The following is an 18,222-nucleotide window of genomic DNA, read 5'->3' on the forward strand; positions in this document are numbered from 1 at the left end:
TGCCATTAATGAGTGGACTTTCTGATTCCAGTTTCATTGCAATGTTTCTTGAATGAAAAGTATTAGAAATTCACTCATTGCTAAAGCCTCGTACACACGACCGAGGAACTCGACGGACGAAACACATCGTTTTGCTCGTCGAGTTCCTTGTTAGGCTGTCGAGGATCTCGGCGAGCCAAATTTCTCCATTCCCGTCGAGGAAAAAGAAGACATGCTCTCTTTTTGGCTCGACGAGATCCTCGACAGTTTCCTCGTCGAAAAGTGTACACACGCAAAAAAAAAATACCAGCAAGTTTCTTGCTGGTTTTTGCCGAGAAACTCGGTCGTGTGTACGAGGCCTAAGAGTTTTTTCTGGATTACAACAAAGACAAAGGGACACAATGCTGCTGTCATGCATTAATCAAGACCTTCAAATACAATTAAGTCAATACACAACTAATGTTTAAGAAATGCTTTTATTTTGATTTCTTTACATTTTTTTTGTTTAACAGAAAAAAAATACCCTTTATTTTGATCAGGGATCTGCTAAATGCTCTCTTGATACAAGGACCCTGCAGGAGGTTAAAACACGCTCCTTTCTTTTCTAACAACACGCAATGGATTTTACCTGTAGATTACACGTGTCTATTCCTGGCTGCGTATCACTGTTATACCGCGTTCCTATTACTGCACACCTTCAGCCTGACATAGAGAGGAGAGATTTTCCCTTGTGTGTTCAATAGTCCGGAGCTCAGTGATAAATCCCAGATTAGGCTAAACTTCCTGCAGTTCAGTAATTAGAGGCTTAAGTGGCAAGCGCTGGGGTTATAATTTATACATTTTGTGAAAAATGAAAAGAAATTTAAAAAACATTAAAGGAAAGTCTTTCAATCACCGCAAGAGTACACAAAAGAGTTATATGATAGCGCTTTCGACTATAAACAAAAACACGAAAAAGTTCCCTTGGTTAGCGACATTAGAGAATAAAGTGTCGTGGTCTTCTCAGGAAGCTCTCTGAGTGCAGATACGATTTTTTTCAATTTTTTTTTTATGACTTTTTTACGTGGAAAACACTCTGGCTGTTTTCTTGTGAATGCCGCGTTGGTTTCATGTTGAGATTTCCAAGAAATTCATTTCAGGTGATGGTCTTCAATATTCGTTCTTCAATAAGCAGTGGATGAGGATACTAGAGGAGAAAAATGCAAAGTTATTCAATATAAAGCACTAATTATACAAATATACTGCTATAACCATGAATATGCTTCTGCAGCCTGTACCCTTCCAGTTATCACAGATGTATGTATAAAAACAGAAAATGTATTTATAGTAGCATGTAGATCACAGCGCTTCCTTCATTTCCAAGAGTCATCTACAGATCCGTCAACACCAGGAGTGCAGTGATTCATTTATTTTTTTCTGGATCACAAAACAACGTTGCTGTCTGTGAGACAGTATGGACAGCACAGTCCCTCTCATTCACTCTTACAGCACAGCTCCCAACTGTCATTCATTTGGACTGTCAATTTCAAAACAAATCCTTCTGTCCCGCTTTCCTCCTCAGCTGTCCCTCTTTTTTGGTATGATATATAGACCTTTTTTAATATGTACTATTTAAAGGTTAAAACACTTAATTTCTGGGTATAGTTTGTAATTAAATATGTACAAAGGGGCAGACACATTTGCTCATTAAATATGCAGGCTCTGTTTCCTGCTTAGTAGTACTACACAATGTCTTCCCTGGTCCTGTCTCTCACTGTAAGGCTGGCCATACACAGATTGAATCTTAGAGAAGGCTCGACCATTGTGTCAACAGTGACAGACAGCACTGTAGTCATACCTCCCAACTTTATGAGTTGGGAAAGAGGTACACCTTTTAGTATAAAGTATGTGGGAAAAAGACACACACCCATTCTCCAAGTTTCATGGACCACAAGGTCCAAACAAAATGATCGGCTATACCCCAAAGTGCTTATTATTTACACTTCTTTCCATTTGAAAAGGAATTTAAATATAGCAAACACATACATTTAGAGGCTGGATGAATTATATGGAGTGATATAACACTCTGCACAGTTAAGTCTTTATAGATTATATGTTTATGTGATAATAAACTTACTTGAGCTAGAGTTCAGGCTTCCAAACGTCGCTCCTCCTCCATATCCGAAACCTCCGCCGATGCCGCCGCCGCCAGCGCCCAGGCCTAGTGAACCGCTGTAACTACTTGAAATGCCACCTCCAAGTCCTCCTCCGAAACCACCTCCAAGTCCTCCTCCGAAACCACCTCCAAGTCCTCCTCCGAGACTACTTCCAAATCCTCCTCCGAGACCACCTCCAAGACCACCTCCAAGACCACCTCCTAGTCCTCCACCAAAGCCTCCGCCATATCCAGATCCGCCACCACCACCTCCTGCGCTTCCGCCAAAGCTAGATTTGGACATCTGTACCGTGATGCCGCTTCCAGAGCTGAGTCTATAAGACAAAATTAAAATGTATTGCATTAAACTTGAACTCTTTAAGAAGACACCAGCCACATTTAAGGACACAGCATTTAGCCTACATACAGTATATCCACTGAAGAAATGCAAAGGGTCATTTCTTTACCAGTTCTTTGTGAAATTACCCACAAGCCTTCATTATACTAAAACATTATCATCCCCTGCATACCAGCAGACATTTAATTTCTTTTTTTTTTCTTTTTCACATGACATTTCAAATCACTCAGTCAGTAGCTGTGCATGTTATGGTTTCTAAAATGGAAAAGCAAGTATAGAGCTGAGGTAACTGACACTATGCCATGTTATATTACTGGTTCCTGGTGAAAAGGGGGATTTTCACAGCAGTGAATGATCATTTGAGACTCCCTCGAGAGATTACAGTATATGCTTAGAATTTGGCATTGGCTGTTATAAGAGCCAGTATGAAAGACCACAGAAGGGCAAAGGTGGGGGGATAATTTGAGACTCATGTTGAGGTGCTTTTGTTGGCTTCAAGAGGGGTTTACATTCTCATACAAGTCTATAGGAATGCAAAGTCTGCTTGAAACAGGGCAATTGCAGGACAGTAGGAGGTAAACTGCAGGTCAAATGCAGGAAAGTATGGGGTAAACAGTAGGACAAATGCAGGACAGTAGGGGGTAAACTGCAAGTCCAATGCAGGACAGTAGGGGGTAAACTGTAGGTCAAATGCAGGACAGTAGGGGGTAAACTGTAGGTTAAATGCAGGACAGTAGGGGTAAACTGCAGGTCAAATGCAGGACAGTATGAGGTAAACAGTAGGGCAAATGCAGGACAGTATGGGGTAAACAGTAGGACAAATGCAGGACAGTATGGGGTAAACAGTAGGACAAATGCAGGACAGTGGGGGTAAACTGCAGGTCAAATGCAGGACAGTAGGGGGTAAACTGCAGGTCAAATGCAGGACAGTAGGGGGTAAACTGCAGGTCAAATGCAGGACAATATGGGGTAAACTACAGGTCAAATGCAGGACAGTAGGGGGTCAACTACTGGTCAAATGCAGGACAGTAGGGGGTAAACTACAGGTCAAATGCAGGATAGTAGGGGGCAAACTGCAGGTCAAAGGCAGGACAGTATGGGGTAAACTACAGGTCAAATGCAGGACAGTGGGGGTAAACTACAGGTCAAATGCAGGACAGTGGGGGTAAACTCCAGGTCAAATGCATCTGTGAATGATTTCTGAATGATCTCAGAAGCTCAAACATAACTCACAAGAAGGTCTAAAACTGCCATTAACAAGCCCAGAGATTGTGGATACAGGGCCTGGAAATGCTCTTAGAGCCCTCTCAGGAAGCCAGGGTTGAAGTTGTAAAATGCTTTAAATGACTTAAAGTGAACCTGTCACTTTGCCCAATTGTTCTTGCACAGGGGCACATTGCTGACTATGCCCACCATTATTTTAAAAGGGAAGAGCCATAATAGTCTTGGGCATTGAACATTGTTCAATACTGAAATGGTTGTATTAAATGGTCTATTTATAAAATATATTTTCTAAATGTATTAGAAACAAAATTAAGACGTGTTTCCTAAAAGACCCCATATCAGCCCCCTCAACTGTCATGTTGTGTCACACAAATAACACAATATAGGGCTTAAGCAAATAATGTGTTCCTTCTGGTCAATGAAGAAAATTATGTAATTTTCCAAATAAACGCATTTATCAAAACGATAGAAATCAGGGTAATTAGGCTTTTGGATCCCATCAACACAGAAGATGAAGTTGTGTACAGAAGACTTGTCTCCTATTGTGCATGAAAAGCATGTGCAGATTATCATTGTCCTCGATAAGGGAGCCACATGCCACCCCTATGAAGTGCTGAAGGAAAAGGAACTTTAAACATGGAGCAGCTAAATCTTAAGAGAACATGTTTGAAAATATATAAATGTACGCAGCAGTTATATCCCATTTAAATAAAAAAAAGGACTTATTTAGGCAGGATAGCTCTATTATTTTCTGTGAAAGCAAATGTGAAAATTTTAGTTTTTGGAAGATAATGGAGCGTTGTTGCTTAAGTCTCTTGGTTCTTCATATAATATCTGTTCTTAAGCTACCAGGTCTGTGCAACTGCTATGGCCTTATAGGGAGACACACTCTTCTAATTCGATTTTTAAAAGTGAAGTTATATTATGGAGATGGAGAACACAAAGGTGAGTGGGAACATCCAATACTTCCAAGTGAACAGGAATAGAGTTGGAAACTATGGCAATGAGATCTCCCTGTTGGAGTATTCAAGTAATCAATAAAGTCAAGGGTATATGAATATAAAATGTTACTTTTTGGATGGATTGGTCCTTTAAATATGCCTGCTGTCTCAAAATTTGGGCTGGATCTCTTCTCTATGTTGCACAAATATATGTATTCTATCAATAAAGTGCCACATTAAGCTGGCAACCTTGACTTCTAACTCTGCCATCATCAGAATTCCTACAACCAAGACTGTAGGGTTGATTTACTAAAAGTGGAGAGTGTAAAATCTGGTGCAGCTCTGCATAGAGACCAATCGGCTGCCATGCACAGCTGAAATTTTTGACCAAAGTGGAAAGCTACTTTAAAGCAAACCTGTTCTCTTTCAATGCAAGGTAAAGCAACAGGTATGCTTTAATGCCCCTTTCCACAACAGCACATATGCAACCTTGTTCCCGTGCCCCTCAGCTCCATTCAGCAGTCAAAAGCATGTACTATATAGTAAACCTTGTCTATTCTCGTTTCCCTTGCTGATGTAAATGCACTGAACCGATCACCAAGCACCACAAAAGCTTGGTGAGGGATTTATGTGCTCCTTCTTACCGATGGGGGAAAAGCAAACAAAAGATAAATTTGCTCCGCTAAGAATTGCAGCATTAAAGTTTACAAACAGCTAGCTCAAGTCTTATACCTGCTGTTGAAAAAGATGGCTCATTCAGCATTTTTGTCACCTTAATGTCAGGCAATAAGAAAATGTTAATATAATGATATTTGCAAAGTTGCCGACACATGGATTACAGTTAATTAAGTTTGACTTCTTCTTCAAGGGATATAATTTTCTTTTACAAAGCACAATATAAAGTGTTGGAAAATTAATGCTGGGTGCCAGGACCTACACTGCCAATTTACTGGATTTCAAGAACTCTTAACCTCTCCTGACATTTCCCTTTCGCTAAGCTGTAAATAAGCCAGACTTAAAGCCGTCTTTGCCGTAAAGATCTGAAAGCTTCTGAATTGTCAACACAGAGAAAGGGTTTCAACAGGGAAAGGGTTAATGAGGCAACAATTCCTATTTGCATTGGCACCGCTTTCAATGCACATGAGGGTCAGCATATCGATGAGGTGACTCTATACACACAAGCTGTTAAATATAACTTAAATAACCTCTTTGTAGGTCAATAGACAGTGTATTATCAGCAATTCATAAACTACATTTAAAGCTACATACATATGTCACCTTTGGGAGCCAGGGAAGATGGAGGGATCTTGTACCATAGCGCTTATTAACCCTTGGCTCCATTCATGTAGATGTGCTGCCTGCAGCTTTTTTGACTTTGGTGTAATAGTCAGTAAGGTGTGCTGTCATGGATGTTCACTCAGCAAGTGTGCCTAGATTCAGTGTAATGAACCATTCAGTCAGTAACATGTCTTTGAGATAGATTAATGGGACATGACATGACATGATAGGACAATCATTAAAATCTCATGACTATGCATATTCTCTGTGATTTCCCACTGCTTTTAAAAATTGGGAAGACTTCAGCAAATATTTTTAACCCTAAAATCTCACTAAATCATACAAAGAAAGGACTATATGCAACAATTTGCAGTTGTCAATTTGAAATATAGGGTTTGATAACATCACATTATATTATAGCTGCAGAATAAAAAAAATGCCCATGTAGCTCTACCTTATCCTTTCATTCAAACAAACTATTCATCAGTAATATCACTGGCTCTGAGCCCTCTCTAGAGGGGCCCATGTAGTCACTCCTGAAGTGTTGCATGGCTTCCCCAACATTGATGTTGGTTATGAGTCTTCTTGAACTGGAACTTAAAGAATGCCTAGTGTCTGGATCACCAGGTATAGACCTGATCTACTGATGATGTTTTTTTATCCATCTGTTTACAGATGAAAAAGGGACATACATGTATTCCTATGGTATAGCGGGTGTCAGCGGATGAACATCTGCTGACACCCGATCTCATCGGTGTCCGCTATGCTCCGATTCTCCTATTTTTCCATCCGTCTGTGGATCGGATCAGGTGAACACGGACAGACGGTCCGCATTCATCCAATCCCCCCCATCGGGGAGAGCAGAGATCTGACAGGGCAGTCCCTGCACATGCAGGGACCACCCTGTCATCTGCCGGCTCAGCAGGAATCAACAAAGCAATCCCCGTCTGAAAGGTGCCTTAATGAAAACTGGGTTTAAATTAACAAACCACCCAAAAAAATTACTCCAAAAACACAATCCTATACCTACAGTTGATCCAGAGGAAGGCTCAAAAAACCCCAATAAAGCATTATACAATTTTCTTCAGCGGGGAAAAAAAATTCTTCCTGGTCAATCAGGAAGCAATCAGATATTCCATGGATCAACTATGCCTAGTGTTATTACCTTTAGATGTTAATATCCAGCTATATTTTGTGCATTTAGGAATGTAAATGTTGTTTTGAGTAAAGATAAAACAAGGTATATTTTAAGTAGTAAAAAAGAATGAGCATATATACTTCTTATGGTATAAAAGGTGTTCTTTCATTATGGAGACATTGAACAGACATAAGCAACCTGCAATGCAGCAGCTGCTAAAGAACTACAAGTCTCAGCAAATCAAGTTCCTACAGTTTGATAAGCCCTGGCAGAGATCACACGGGATCTATCTATATGTTATATCTTCCCAGGCCAAGCTGTTCTGGTTATGCAGTATGGGTGACACAATCCTTTCTTTTCTACCACTACCTTCAATAAAGACTAGACATATTTATTTCCCTGCAATGGAAAATACTGTACCATCAAACAGATACAAGTCAGCAAAGCGTACTGTAGCTGGAGAGAAGACAGCGCATTAAACTTGCCTGCGCTCTGCTCTATTTCACTAGTAATATTTTACTGGAATACAGCACAGCTATTTTTAGCAGGCCATTAACAAGTGCGCAATGAAGAAACACATTAGAGCCAACGTTGGATGCGGAATGCACTGCGATGAGGAAGACATCAGAATATCAAGAATAAACACAACCCCTGCAGCCGTGCCTCGCTGGAATGGAACACACTGCAGATTTTTATATGATAATCAAACATAGCTGCAGAAAATGAGGAATTTATCAAAGAACTAGACTTAACTCTGAATCTGTCACCACTGGTAACCAGATTCTGCTCCTTATTTATTCAGTAGTATGGACCAATGAAAGAGAAATTCTAATCTGCTTTAATGCCTATTAGTTGAGGGGTTCAATAACTGGTCTCATTACAGACATTTTATTAAAGTCAGATTTTTCAAATGAACACCATAGATATGGTAATGTTATACTAGGGGTAATGCAGTAGTCATATTAATTTACACACAGTATTATACTAAATTAAGAGTTTTAATCATATAACATTACATTGTACTGTACTGTACTCCAGTCTGTGCTTCATAGAATACCACACAATAGTATATGTATTTTTTTTTTTTAAACAACTTTACCCAAAAACTGAAATTTTGGTTCTGGTTGGACAATGGCAAGTTTAAATAGCTTTCAGCATCTAAAAGCTTTCAAAAATCAAGTGACCAGATTAGAGATGGCTGTGGCTTAACATCCCTGGACTTATATATCAGAGGTGTAATTCAGACTACTTCATTATTGGGGTTCATCAATCAGAATCGATTTTCACTAATCTGACTTCGCTGAATTCAGTTCTGATTGGTTGCTGAGTAGGTGGGTATTGCACTCATTGGGGATTATTTACTAAAGGCAAATACACTTTGCACTGAAAGTGCACTTGGAAGTGCTGTCCTGTAGATCTGAGGGGGACATGCAAGGAAAATAAAAAACAGCATTTTTGCTTGCACATGATTGGGTGATAAAATCAGCAGAGCTTCCCCTCATTTCAGATCTTCCCCTCAGACTTACAGCGATTACACTTCCAAGTGCACTTGTAGTGCAGAGTGGATTTGCCTTTAGTAAATAACCCCAGAGCCTACCTCTGTGCACTATTTACTGACATATATCTTAAAACTAAATTATGGAGAATCCATCCAGAAATACTACTGCATGAGTATTCTATTGGCCGTTGGCATAGGCGTGCGCACAGGGTGTGCCAGGTGTGACCAGGCACACCCTAATCATCCTGTGCTGCACAGATTCCCCCTGCTGCTTGGCTGCAGAGAAAGGGACTCTGGAATCTCTGTTCTGAGCCCCTTTCTCTTAAGCCCCATACACACTGTCAGTTTTCCTGCAGGTTTTTCTCTTCAGGTTTACCAAAACCATGTAGTGCAAGGACCTGCCTGATTGCGTACAAATTGAAACTCTTGAGGTTTTACCTCAAATTAGGTCGTTTTGGTAAACCTGAAGACAAAAACCTGCAGGAAAACTGATAGTGTGTATGGGGCTTTAGAGTCAAAAGTGAGATATCAGGGGTCTGTTTAGGCCCCTGATATCTCAACAAAGCCCCCCAATGGTGCTCCTAACAAATTGTTAAAGAAAATAGTAAAAAAAATGTAAAAAAATATTGTAAAAAATAATAAAAAAATAAAATTGTAAAATGTAATAAAAAAACTACAGACAACAGTCCCTGCCCACTGACACCGTCCACTGTTCTACTGACACTGTCTATTGCCATATATATATATATATATCTATATATAGATATATATATCTATATATATATATATCTATATATATATATATATATATATATATATATATATATCTATATATATACACATGTGTGTTTGAGCTTTGGGGTGCACACCTATGGCCGTTGGCCTGAGCTAAAATTCTGGTAGCATTATTGCCAAGAGATATACAGTAAGTAAGCAGCATGTGAAACCTCCCAAAAAAGAAATCCCCCTTTACCATATGCCCCAGTGAGGGTGGCCATTAAATAGAAGATCTCTCTATAGAGCAGTGATGGCGAACCTTGGCACCCCAGATGTTTTGGAACTACATTTCCCATGATGCTCAACTACACTGCATCATGGGAAATTTAGTTACAAAACATCTGGGGTGCCAAGGTTCGCTATCATCACTGCTATAGAGCATTGAAAAAAATTGAATAGCACAAGAAAAGGTTATTGCTGCCTGCAGTCCCACCGTAATTGTTTCTCATTACTTAATATTGACTTAATATTCAGTAGCAATGGTCAACAGGCCAGGAAGAAAAGCCTTTACTCTGGAGAACCAGGCAGTAATAACAACCTAACAGAAGTTCCATCCCTTCCTCATCCTATCAGAAAATATAAAAAAAATGGCTACATTGGAACAAAAGAGAGTGGCAGAATAGTCAGAATTCCTTATCTCTAGCATCTGAATGACATCCAGGGAACTAGTATTTTTCTCATGACCAGTAGGCTTGAACCATGACACTTTCAAATGTCCATATTGCTGGAAGACCCCATGAAGAGTCTTCCTTACTCTCCCGTTACATTTAACACTAAATTACAGGTGTGTACGTATTTTTATCTACGGTATGTGGCAGTTCAGTAAGTATCCGTCTAATGCTTTCCAGTCTGATTTCATAGAAAGGTAAAAAAAAGACAGATATACAGCCAAGACCTGCCTGTCGCTGTAGTATAAAACATTGCCCCCCCAAGTGCAACTTGACCTCCTGGGCAATATTGCTGTCAGGCAATGACAGACTATGGAGGCCATAATGTAATCAGTCACATTTTGATTATCCAGCTATTTCACTCCAGTATATTTTTCACATTCTCTCAATCTCTGCTTATTTTTGGCTGACATGTCCCTCTCGACTCTAAATTGCTCTGCTAAATAATTTAAAATGGATTATATCAGAAAACTTCCAGCCAGTGTCAGGATTCTGAAAAAAAATGCTTGGTTCAGGATATTTTCAATATTACTTTTTCAAGCAGGGGAATGCCCTGCTATTAGGAAGTGCCAAATAAAAGCAAAAATAAATCTCGTAGGTTGATTGGATTAGATAGATGCATGTTTATCTTTTCAATTTAATATAATTAGAAATTATGTTGTATAACACTTTCAATAACTTCTAATTATTTTTTTAATGGAGTTTTAGACTCCCACTGAATTACCTAATAGCTATAACATAAGAGTGGCAATTTCTGCATAGCATATGTTACATCCATTCAGAGACCTGCCTCCCTAAGCTTGCAAAGACTTGCAGAGCTGCAAACTAAGCAAATGCATGTAACATAGGCGTTAGTCTGTGAAGCCTCGTACACACGGCCGAGGAACTCGACGTGCCAAACACATCGAGTTCCTCGGCCAGTTCAGCACTGAAGCCGCCGAGGACCTCGGCGGGCCGAGAGCTCCCATAGAACAACGAGGAAATAGAGAACATGTTCTCTATTTCCTCGTCGAGCTCCTCGTCGGCTTCCTCGGCTGAAAGTGTACACACGACCAGTTTCCTCGGCAGAATTCAGCCAGAAACTCGGTCGGAAGCTGAATTCTGCCGAGGAAACTGGTCGTGTGTACGGGGCCTAAGTGTATCTAAACCCTAACGATGAACTTCTCTTAGGACAGGAAAGCCTCGTACACATGACCGAGGAACTCGACGGGCGAAACACATAGTTTTGCTCGTCGAGTTCTTTGTTAGGCTGTCGAGGATCTCGGCGAGCCAAATTTCTCCATTGCCGTTGAGGAAAAAGAAGACATGCTCTCTTTTTGGCTCGACGAGTTCCTCGACAGTATCCTCGTCGAAAAGTGTACACACGACCGGTTTCCTCGGCAAAAAAAAAAAACAGCAAGTTTCTTGCTGGTTTTTGCCGAGAAACTCGGTCATGTGTACGAGGCCGAAGAGTTACTGGCAGGATCACCAGGTGATAAAAAGGAAAATAAATAAAAATAAAACTAATGCTGACACCACATCTAAGCACTAGAGGGCTACAATTTAGAAAATGTTAGTTCTTGGGTTAAGATACGCTTTAATCGGAGGCAGTCTTTCTTTCATCCAAATACAAAGTCAGTCACTTTTAAAGGAAAATTCTAGCTTTATTAAAACAAATGATATATCCCAGTAGCTGGGAAGGAGAGAAAGCTCTGTGTTAAGTCCAAAACAACTTGATGGAGTTTACACAGGGCTTTGGAATCCTTCTCCAATCTCATGTGACAGCTATGGACCAATCACAAAGCACCAGCATAGTCATATGAAAGCAGTAAGTCATATTGTCACTCATTGTCACTCATGCATGTGTAGTAGGTATATGCTGCTGGTCGTTCTATCAAGTTGAGGTCAGAACTCCGGTCAGTCAAGTTCCTCCACCCCAAACTCGCTCATCCATGTCTTTATGGACCTTGCTTTGTGCACTGGTCCAAATCATTTGGTAGAGGGGGGGATTATAGTGTGGGGCTGTTTTTCAAGGGTTGGGCTTGGCCCCTTAGTTCCAGTGAAGAGAACTCTTAAGGCGTCAGCATACCAAGATATTTTGGACAATTTCATGCTCCCAACTTTGTGGGAACAGTTTAGGGATGGCCCCTTCCTGTTCCAACATGACTGCGCACCAGTGTACAAAGCAAGGTCCATAAAGACATGGATGAGTGAGTTTGGGGTAAAGAACTTGACTGGCCTGCACAGAGTCCTGACCCTAACTCGATAGAACATCTTTGGGATGAATTAGAGCGGAGACTGAAAAACAGATCTTCTTGTCCAACATCAGTGCCTGACCTCACAAATGTGCTTCTGGAAGAATGGTCAAACATTCCCATAGACACACTCCTAAACCTTGTGGACAGCCTTCTCAGAAGAATTGAAGCTGTTATAGCTGCAAAGGGTGGGCCAACTCAATATTGAACCCTACGGACTAAGACTGGGATGCGTGTAAAGTAAGGTGTTTCTATACTTTTGACAATATAGTGTATATATATATATATATATATATATATATATATATATATATATATATATATATATACAGCTAACATGCATATATCACAAAGGCATGGAGTAGATCTATTTATGTGAATCTGCTGCTCTCCATCTCTTTCTCTCTCACTCTCAGTGTCTATGTCTATATATTGTATATGCTTTTATATATATATAGTAAGTAGGCCACTTCTCTGTTATGTTCTACCATACACTGACATACATACCAGATCTAACACTTACAGAAGATGTAATAGGACTGCACTGCTTTGGTAAGACACACAAACAATATAAATATAGCTGTGAACGTAGCATATATCCGATTGTAAAAGGTATTTCATGGGGCCGCAGTAACTGCTCCAACAAAGAGAGGTATTTTACTGTTGTTTACTCAGTGAGGTATAACATGCTGCATTCAATCTCGCCCAGGGCCGCCTGTCCTAAATTTACAGAATGGTCACCTTGCTTGATCTGTCCAGAGTCTGATTAATACATCCCATTCTTACTGTATGTTCCTGGGCTGTTTTAGCACAGCTCTCTAATTTACAGTCGGCTACACTCCGTTACTCAGCAAAACTGGCAATCAATCAGCCGGCTTCATGGAAACAGCTGTTCACAGTAAGACTGAATAGTGGGGTCAGTAAAGGCGTTTCTGAATGAACACGGGGGTGACGGTGACATATTCTGTGCTGCAGGCTACAGACCTGCATTTAATCCTGCATTTCTTTTATCACCGACCAGCGCTGCCAGAAGAGACAATAAATAGCTAACAATGGCATACAGGGCGGAAGAATGGGAAACAAAACTAGCGTAATGACCATATTTCTTTAGTTAGTCAAACACTACATTCTTTTTAGCTGTACTTTGGGCATGCAGTTGGTATGATTTTATTTGCAACTTATGTTTTTACAGGCTAACCTACAAGCCCTTTTGGTACTTGCTGTGTGGCCCTTCGCAAACCTCAGCAGTTGGCCGTTGGAGTTGTGGCATGGATAGGTAAAGAAACTGTAAAGGCAGATATGTCTGTAATGATGTCCCCAATCTCTGAATGTCTAAGGTAACATGCCTTCAGATCACACCTGTAGCATGTTTGCAGTCTTTGGCCAACTTCTGTAGTATGTTTGCAGTCTTCTATAGAACTACATAAATTGAAAATTATATATGGCCCTTTAGCACAGTCAGGGGCCACAGCTGATGCTCCCTATACCTCATATGTTGAAAACCTCTGTTTAAGGATATAGTCAGGAGTGGAAGTCTGGGCCCTAAATCAGTGTTTTCAACCAGGGCCTGGAGTGTCTTTGGGCTTCTTCTAGCCCAGATAGCAAACAATTGAGCTGCAAGCTTAAAACATGGCTTGCTGAGCTATTGCTAGACTTGCCAGGCTTCACAAGTTTGTTGCAAACTTGTCCACATTGTATGACTCCAGATTAAATGTATTTGCAAACATTCTGCAAGTCTGGGGCACGTTCTGTTTTAGTTATGTTGTGCAATAGTCATCCCACCACAGGGGTCACTGTGGATGAATTTTCATGCTGTAGACTTGCAGAGCTCTTGCTGTAGACTCACCACTGCAACTTTGCTCTTGCTAGAGACTTGTCACGCAAATCTTCTACAAATTAGAAAAGTGTCAACTAGAAATTGTGCTTTAAGTGCTCTGCAAGTGTACAACTTGCCAGTGAAAATGTGCAGCAAGTTAATAAGACTTACAATTCAACACTGACACAAATGTGTGGCAAGTTATCCTTGATATCTGGGAGGGTGCCTTAAGCCCTAGCACTGGATCAGAGATGGATGAGAGGACTCAGTGTTCCCAGGGGGGAACTCTGATGTAATGGGGGGACTTTAATGTATAGGAGGGATTATAATGTAATGTGAAGACTTTTATGAGGGGCCTGTGACTCTGTGGTAATGGGGGACCTGTGATGTATAGAGGGGACTTTATTGTGATAGGAGGACCCTGATGTTTAGGGGAGCTCTGACGTGATGGGGGCCTCTAACATGAAAAGGGGACTCTAATGTAATGGGGGGACCTGCAATATAAAGATAGACTTCCAATGTGAAGTTAATTTCATCAAAGTGGTTGTGTCCATTGTCCCAAGCTTAGGTTTCCCATTGATAATTAACATTTACATTTTAGACTGGAGTGCCCTGTGATTTTGCATACTTTAAAACCAGATGTCGCAACTAAAAAAGGTTGAGAAACACTGTCCTAGACAGACAGATATGCCATCTTGGGTGATGGATGATGAGGCATATACTCCTCAATAAACAATTTTTGTTATGCTGGGACCAGAGCAACATTCTATCTATCTTAGCTGCCATGCAGATGCAGTGCACATATTGAAACACCTATTTTCCTTTTTGTTCATAAAAATGGAGAATGATTGGTGGTTGGTTATAGTATTACCAGAAACAACTCTACTTGCAATAATGGGCGTTTGTGATGATTGGAAGTTCATGGAATCACTCTTTTTTTAAAAACTCTACATTCTACAGTAGCACAGTGCTGGTCACAATGCTTGCCTTAATTAGGTGGTGTATGTGAAAAATGTGTTATCTCCATTACAAATGCTACTTTTACTCCCATCTCATACTTTATTCTGAGCAAGCGCGGGTTTCTTAGCATACACACGCTCGAGTTTCTCGTCGGAAACCAGCCCGACCAGGAACTCGACGAGCCAATTTGAGACTCCCGTCGAGGAAATAGAGAACTTGCTCTCTTTTTGGCTCGTCGAGTTTCTCGACAGTTTCCTCAACGAAAATGTACACACGACCGGTTTACTCGGCAAAGAAATATCACCCAGCAAGTTTCTTGCTGGTTTTTGCAGAGAAACTCGGTCGTGTGTACGAGGCCTGAGTCTTAATTACAGCAGCAAATCCCAGGAGATCATGATATTTCTGGAGGTGGCAAGATTTGCCCATTGATGCTGACATACCTCATAAATGAGGAACGCACAGCCATGATTTAAATTAAGCATAGTAAGATCTTGACTGATTTATTGCTAAAATTTTAATTTTCAACAAAAAATTTATAGAGTGGCCTTAAATATTACCTTCATGATACATGATTTTGGTAAAAATTGGTAGACTTGGCTAATGACGAATCGGCTTAGGCCAAAAGCCAGCACTGGAGCTAAAGTTACACATGGGCTTTGTAACTGGCAAGAATCCCCCCAGTGGTGGACACAGGAAGCAATAAAAACCTGAAAGGGGATTTTAACACTTTCACAATAAAACTTAAAGAGCCCTTTCCAAGTCTCTAAAGGTTTCATTCTAGCATTCCCTTCAATAGAAAACAGCATATACTGTACTCGCCCATTAGCAGCCCATTTCTCATGCCTCTCCTCCATTCCAGCCTCTTGCCATGTGTTGGTTCCTTCCTTCTACCACCTTCCCCCCCCATGTCATTGCAGTGACACAGGGGTTAGAGGAAGGGACTAAAGATTGCAGTGGGGGATAAAGTTATAGAACACTCCCAGAAGTGTCAAATGTTTAAGAGGCTATGCAAGGCTGCAGCACTGGAACAGAGAAAAGTAAGGCAAAATGGGCCATCAGAGTGATGAGTATACTACTGCAGGTCACTACTGGATTTAAACCTTCAAAGACCTGTCAGGGTCCTGAGGTCCTGAGGTACTGAGAAATACATTTACATAAAGTCTTTGTGCCAGGTATTAAGCTTTAAAGTCACTGAGACTATTATCATACTGTAATTAAAAGGCTTCCTTTGGATTTAACTATACTGTTCCATATTTATGTCACGTGACGTTTCTCACATTTTGCTGCCACATTTTTTAAAGTAGAAATATTTCAAGGATCTCAGTGTCAGACCAAGCTGTAGAAGGAATGCTAATATTTAAGAAGCACACTCAAGAGAAAAGGATGTTAGCCACTGTGAAGCCTCGTACACTGCAGAGGAAACCGGTCGTGTGTACATTTTTCGACGAGGAAACTGTCGAGGATTCCGTTGAGCCAAAAAGAGAGCATGTCTTATTTTTCCTCGACGGGAATGGAGAAACTTGCCTTGTCGAGTTCCTCGACAGCCTAACAAGGAACTCAATGAGGAAAACGATGTGTTTGGGCCATCGAGTTCCTCGGTCGTGTGTACGAGGCTTCAGTCTCTGCATGGAACTTACTTAAAGTGGTCTGCATTGTAGCAGGGTAATGTGCTGTGTATAGTATCGCTGCACTGCCCCTGTAGCTGTGAGACAGCTGTGAGACACCTTAGTAAACCTCTGTACCTATTTTTCCCATGTTTCCATTTTTTTTACTGCCATCTACTTACCTCAATTCTTCACTGTCCATCAGTTTCTTGTAGGCTGTAATTTCTACATCTAATCCCATCTTCACTGCCAGGAGATCCTGGTATTCTTGGCCATAGTGGGCAATTTGCTATCAGGAAATAAGAGAAAACAAATAAGAATAAACTGGGACTGCTGTGTACAGTAGCTTGTTTCCCTACTTTGCTGTATATGTCATGTTGGGGAGATTTTCCCCCAAGCTCTCTTCTGTAGACACAACAAAAAAATGTAGGAATTCTCCACAAAGGGAAATCTCCATATTAGACAGTTGTCACCAGAACTGGTGTTCCCATTAGAAGATCCCCCTTCGATTCCTGTTCTGATAACAGCTGAAAATGTTGGATATTTCATAATTTTCTATCCTCAGTGACAGTGGAGACACATACAAAATAAACTTGATAATGAGTCTAAGGCCTTGTACACAAGTTCAGAATTTCCGATGGAAAAAGTCAGACAGGCTTTTTCCATCGGAAATTCCGACTGTGTGTATGCCCCATCGGAGAAATTCCATCTGTGATTACATAGAGAACATGTTCTCTTTTCTCCGATGGAATTCCTTTGGAATTCCCATGTGAGTTTGGTCAGGCTAAAGCCAGATCGTGTGTACAGGGTATAACCCTTCACAGCTTAAAATAAATGTATTGGCTATAGATACAATTTATTAATACAAAGAACAAAAGCCGAAGTGTAGCATTTCTCAGCAGCTAATCATACATTACGATTCATGGGCATTGAGAGGGCACTTCAGCTCCAGAAGATTTACCCTCTTTCATGACCAGGGCTATTTTTTGCGATATGGCACTATGTTACTTTAACTGACAATTAGGTGGTCATGCGACGCTTTACCCAAATAAAATTGATTTCCCTTTTCCCCATAAATAATGCTTTCTTTATTTATGAAGCTCCTGCTGACGCACATTTGCGTGAAACGTATGTAGAGCTACACTGTGAAGTGCTAGAGGTTATGCCGCCATTCTCTGCAGGTTCGGTGGCCCCTTATGGAAGTTTGAAAGCGACATTTGTTTTTATACTGGTTGTTTTCATACTGGTTGTTTTTATACTGGTTGTTTTCATACTGGTTGTTTTTATACTGGATGTTTTCATACTGGTTGTTTTTATACTGAATGTTTTCATACTGGTTGTTTTTATACTGGATGTTTTTATACTGGTTGTTTTTATACTGGATGTTTTCATACTGGTTGTTTTTATACTGGATGTTTTTATACTGGATGTTTTAATGTATATTTGAGAATATTAAAATACTACACTATAAACCAATATATTATTTTTGGTTGGTGACTCCATGCTGATAACTCTGGTACTATTCCCTGGAGGAGTAGCATAGATAAGTCTGGTCCTGGCATCTATGGAGTGAGAGTGGTGATGCTGGATGCCATTTACACAAAGCGCTTATT

At 40.5% G+C, this 18,222-nt stretch overlaps 1 protein-coding gene across 1 annotated transcript in view; it reads right to left on the reverse strand.

Moving 5' to 3' along the window:
• Window positions 1–684: 684 nt before the first annotated feature.
• LOC120929256 (thread biopolymer filament subunit alpha-like) overlaps window positions 685–18,222 on the reverse strand; it is a 30,736-nt gene continuing 13,198 nt past the window's right edge. Inside the window, exons 8-10 of the mRNA XM_040340566.1 lie at window positions 16,792–16,898; window positions 2,096–2,448; window positions 685–1,165 (exon numbers count right to left, since the gene is read on the reverse strand). Coding sequence (XP_040196500.1) covers window positions 1,143–1,165; window positions 2,096–2,448; window positions 16,792–16,898 — 483 coding nt within the window. The 3' untranslated portion in view covers window positions 685–1,142. The remainder of the gene's footprint in view (window positions 1,166–2,095; window positions 2,449–16,791; window positions 16,899–18,222) is intronic.

The sequence above is a fragment of the Rana temporaria genome, chromosome 2 (assembly GCF_905171775.1).
Source record: "Rana temporaria chromosome 2, aRanTem1.1, whole genome shotgun sequence".
Classification (NCBI taxonomy): Eukaryota; Metazoa; Chordata; class Amphibia; order Anura; family Ranidae; genus Rana; species Rana temporaria.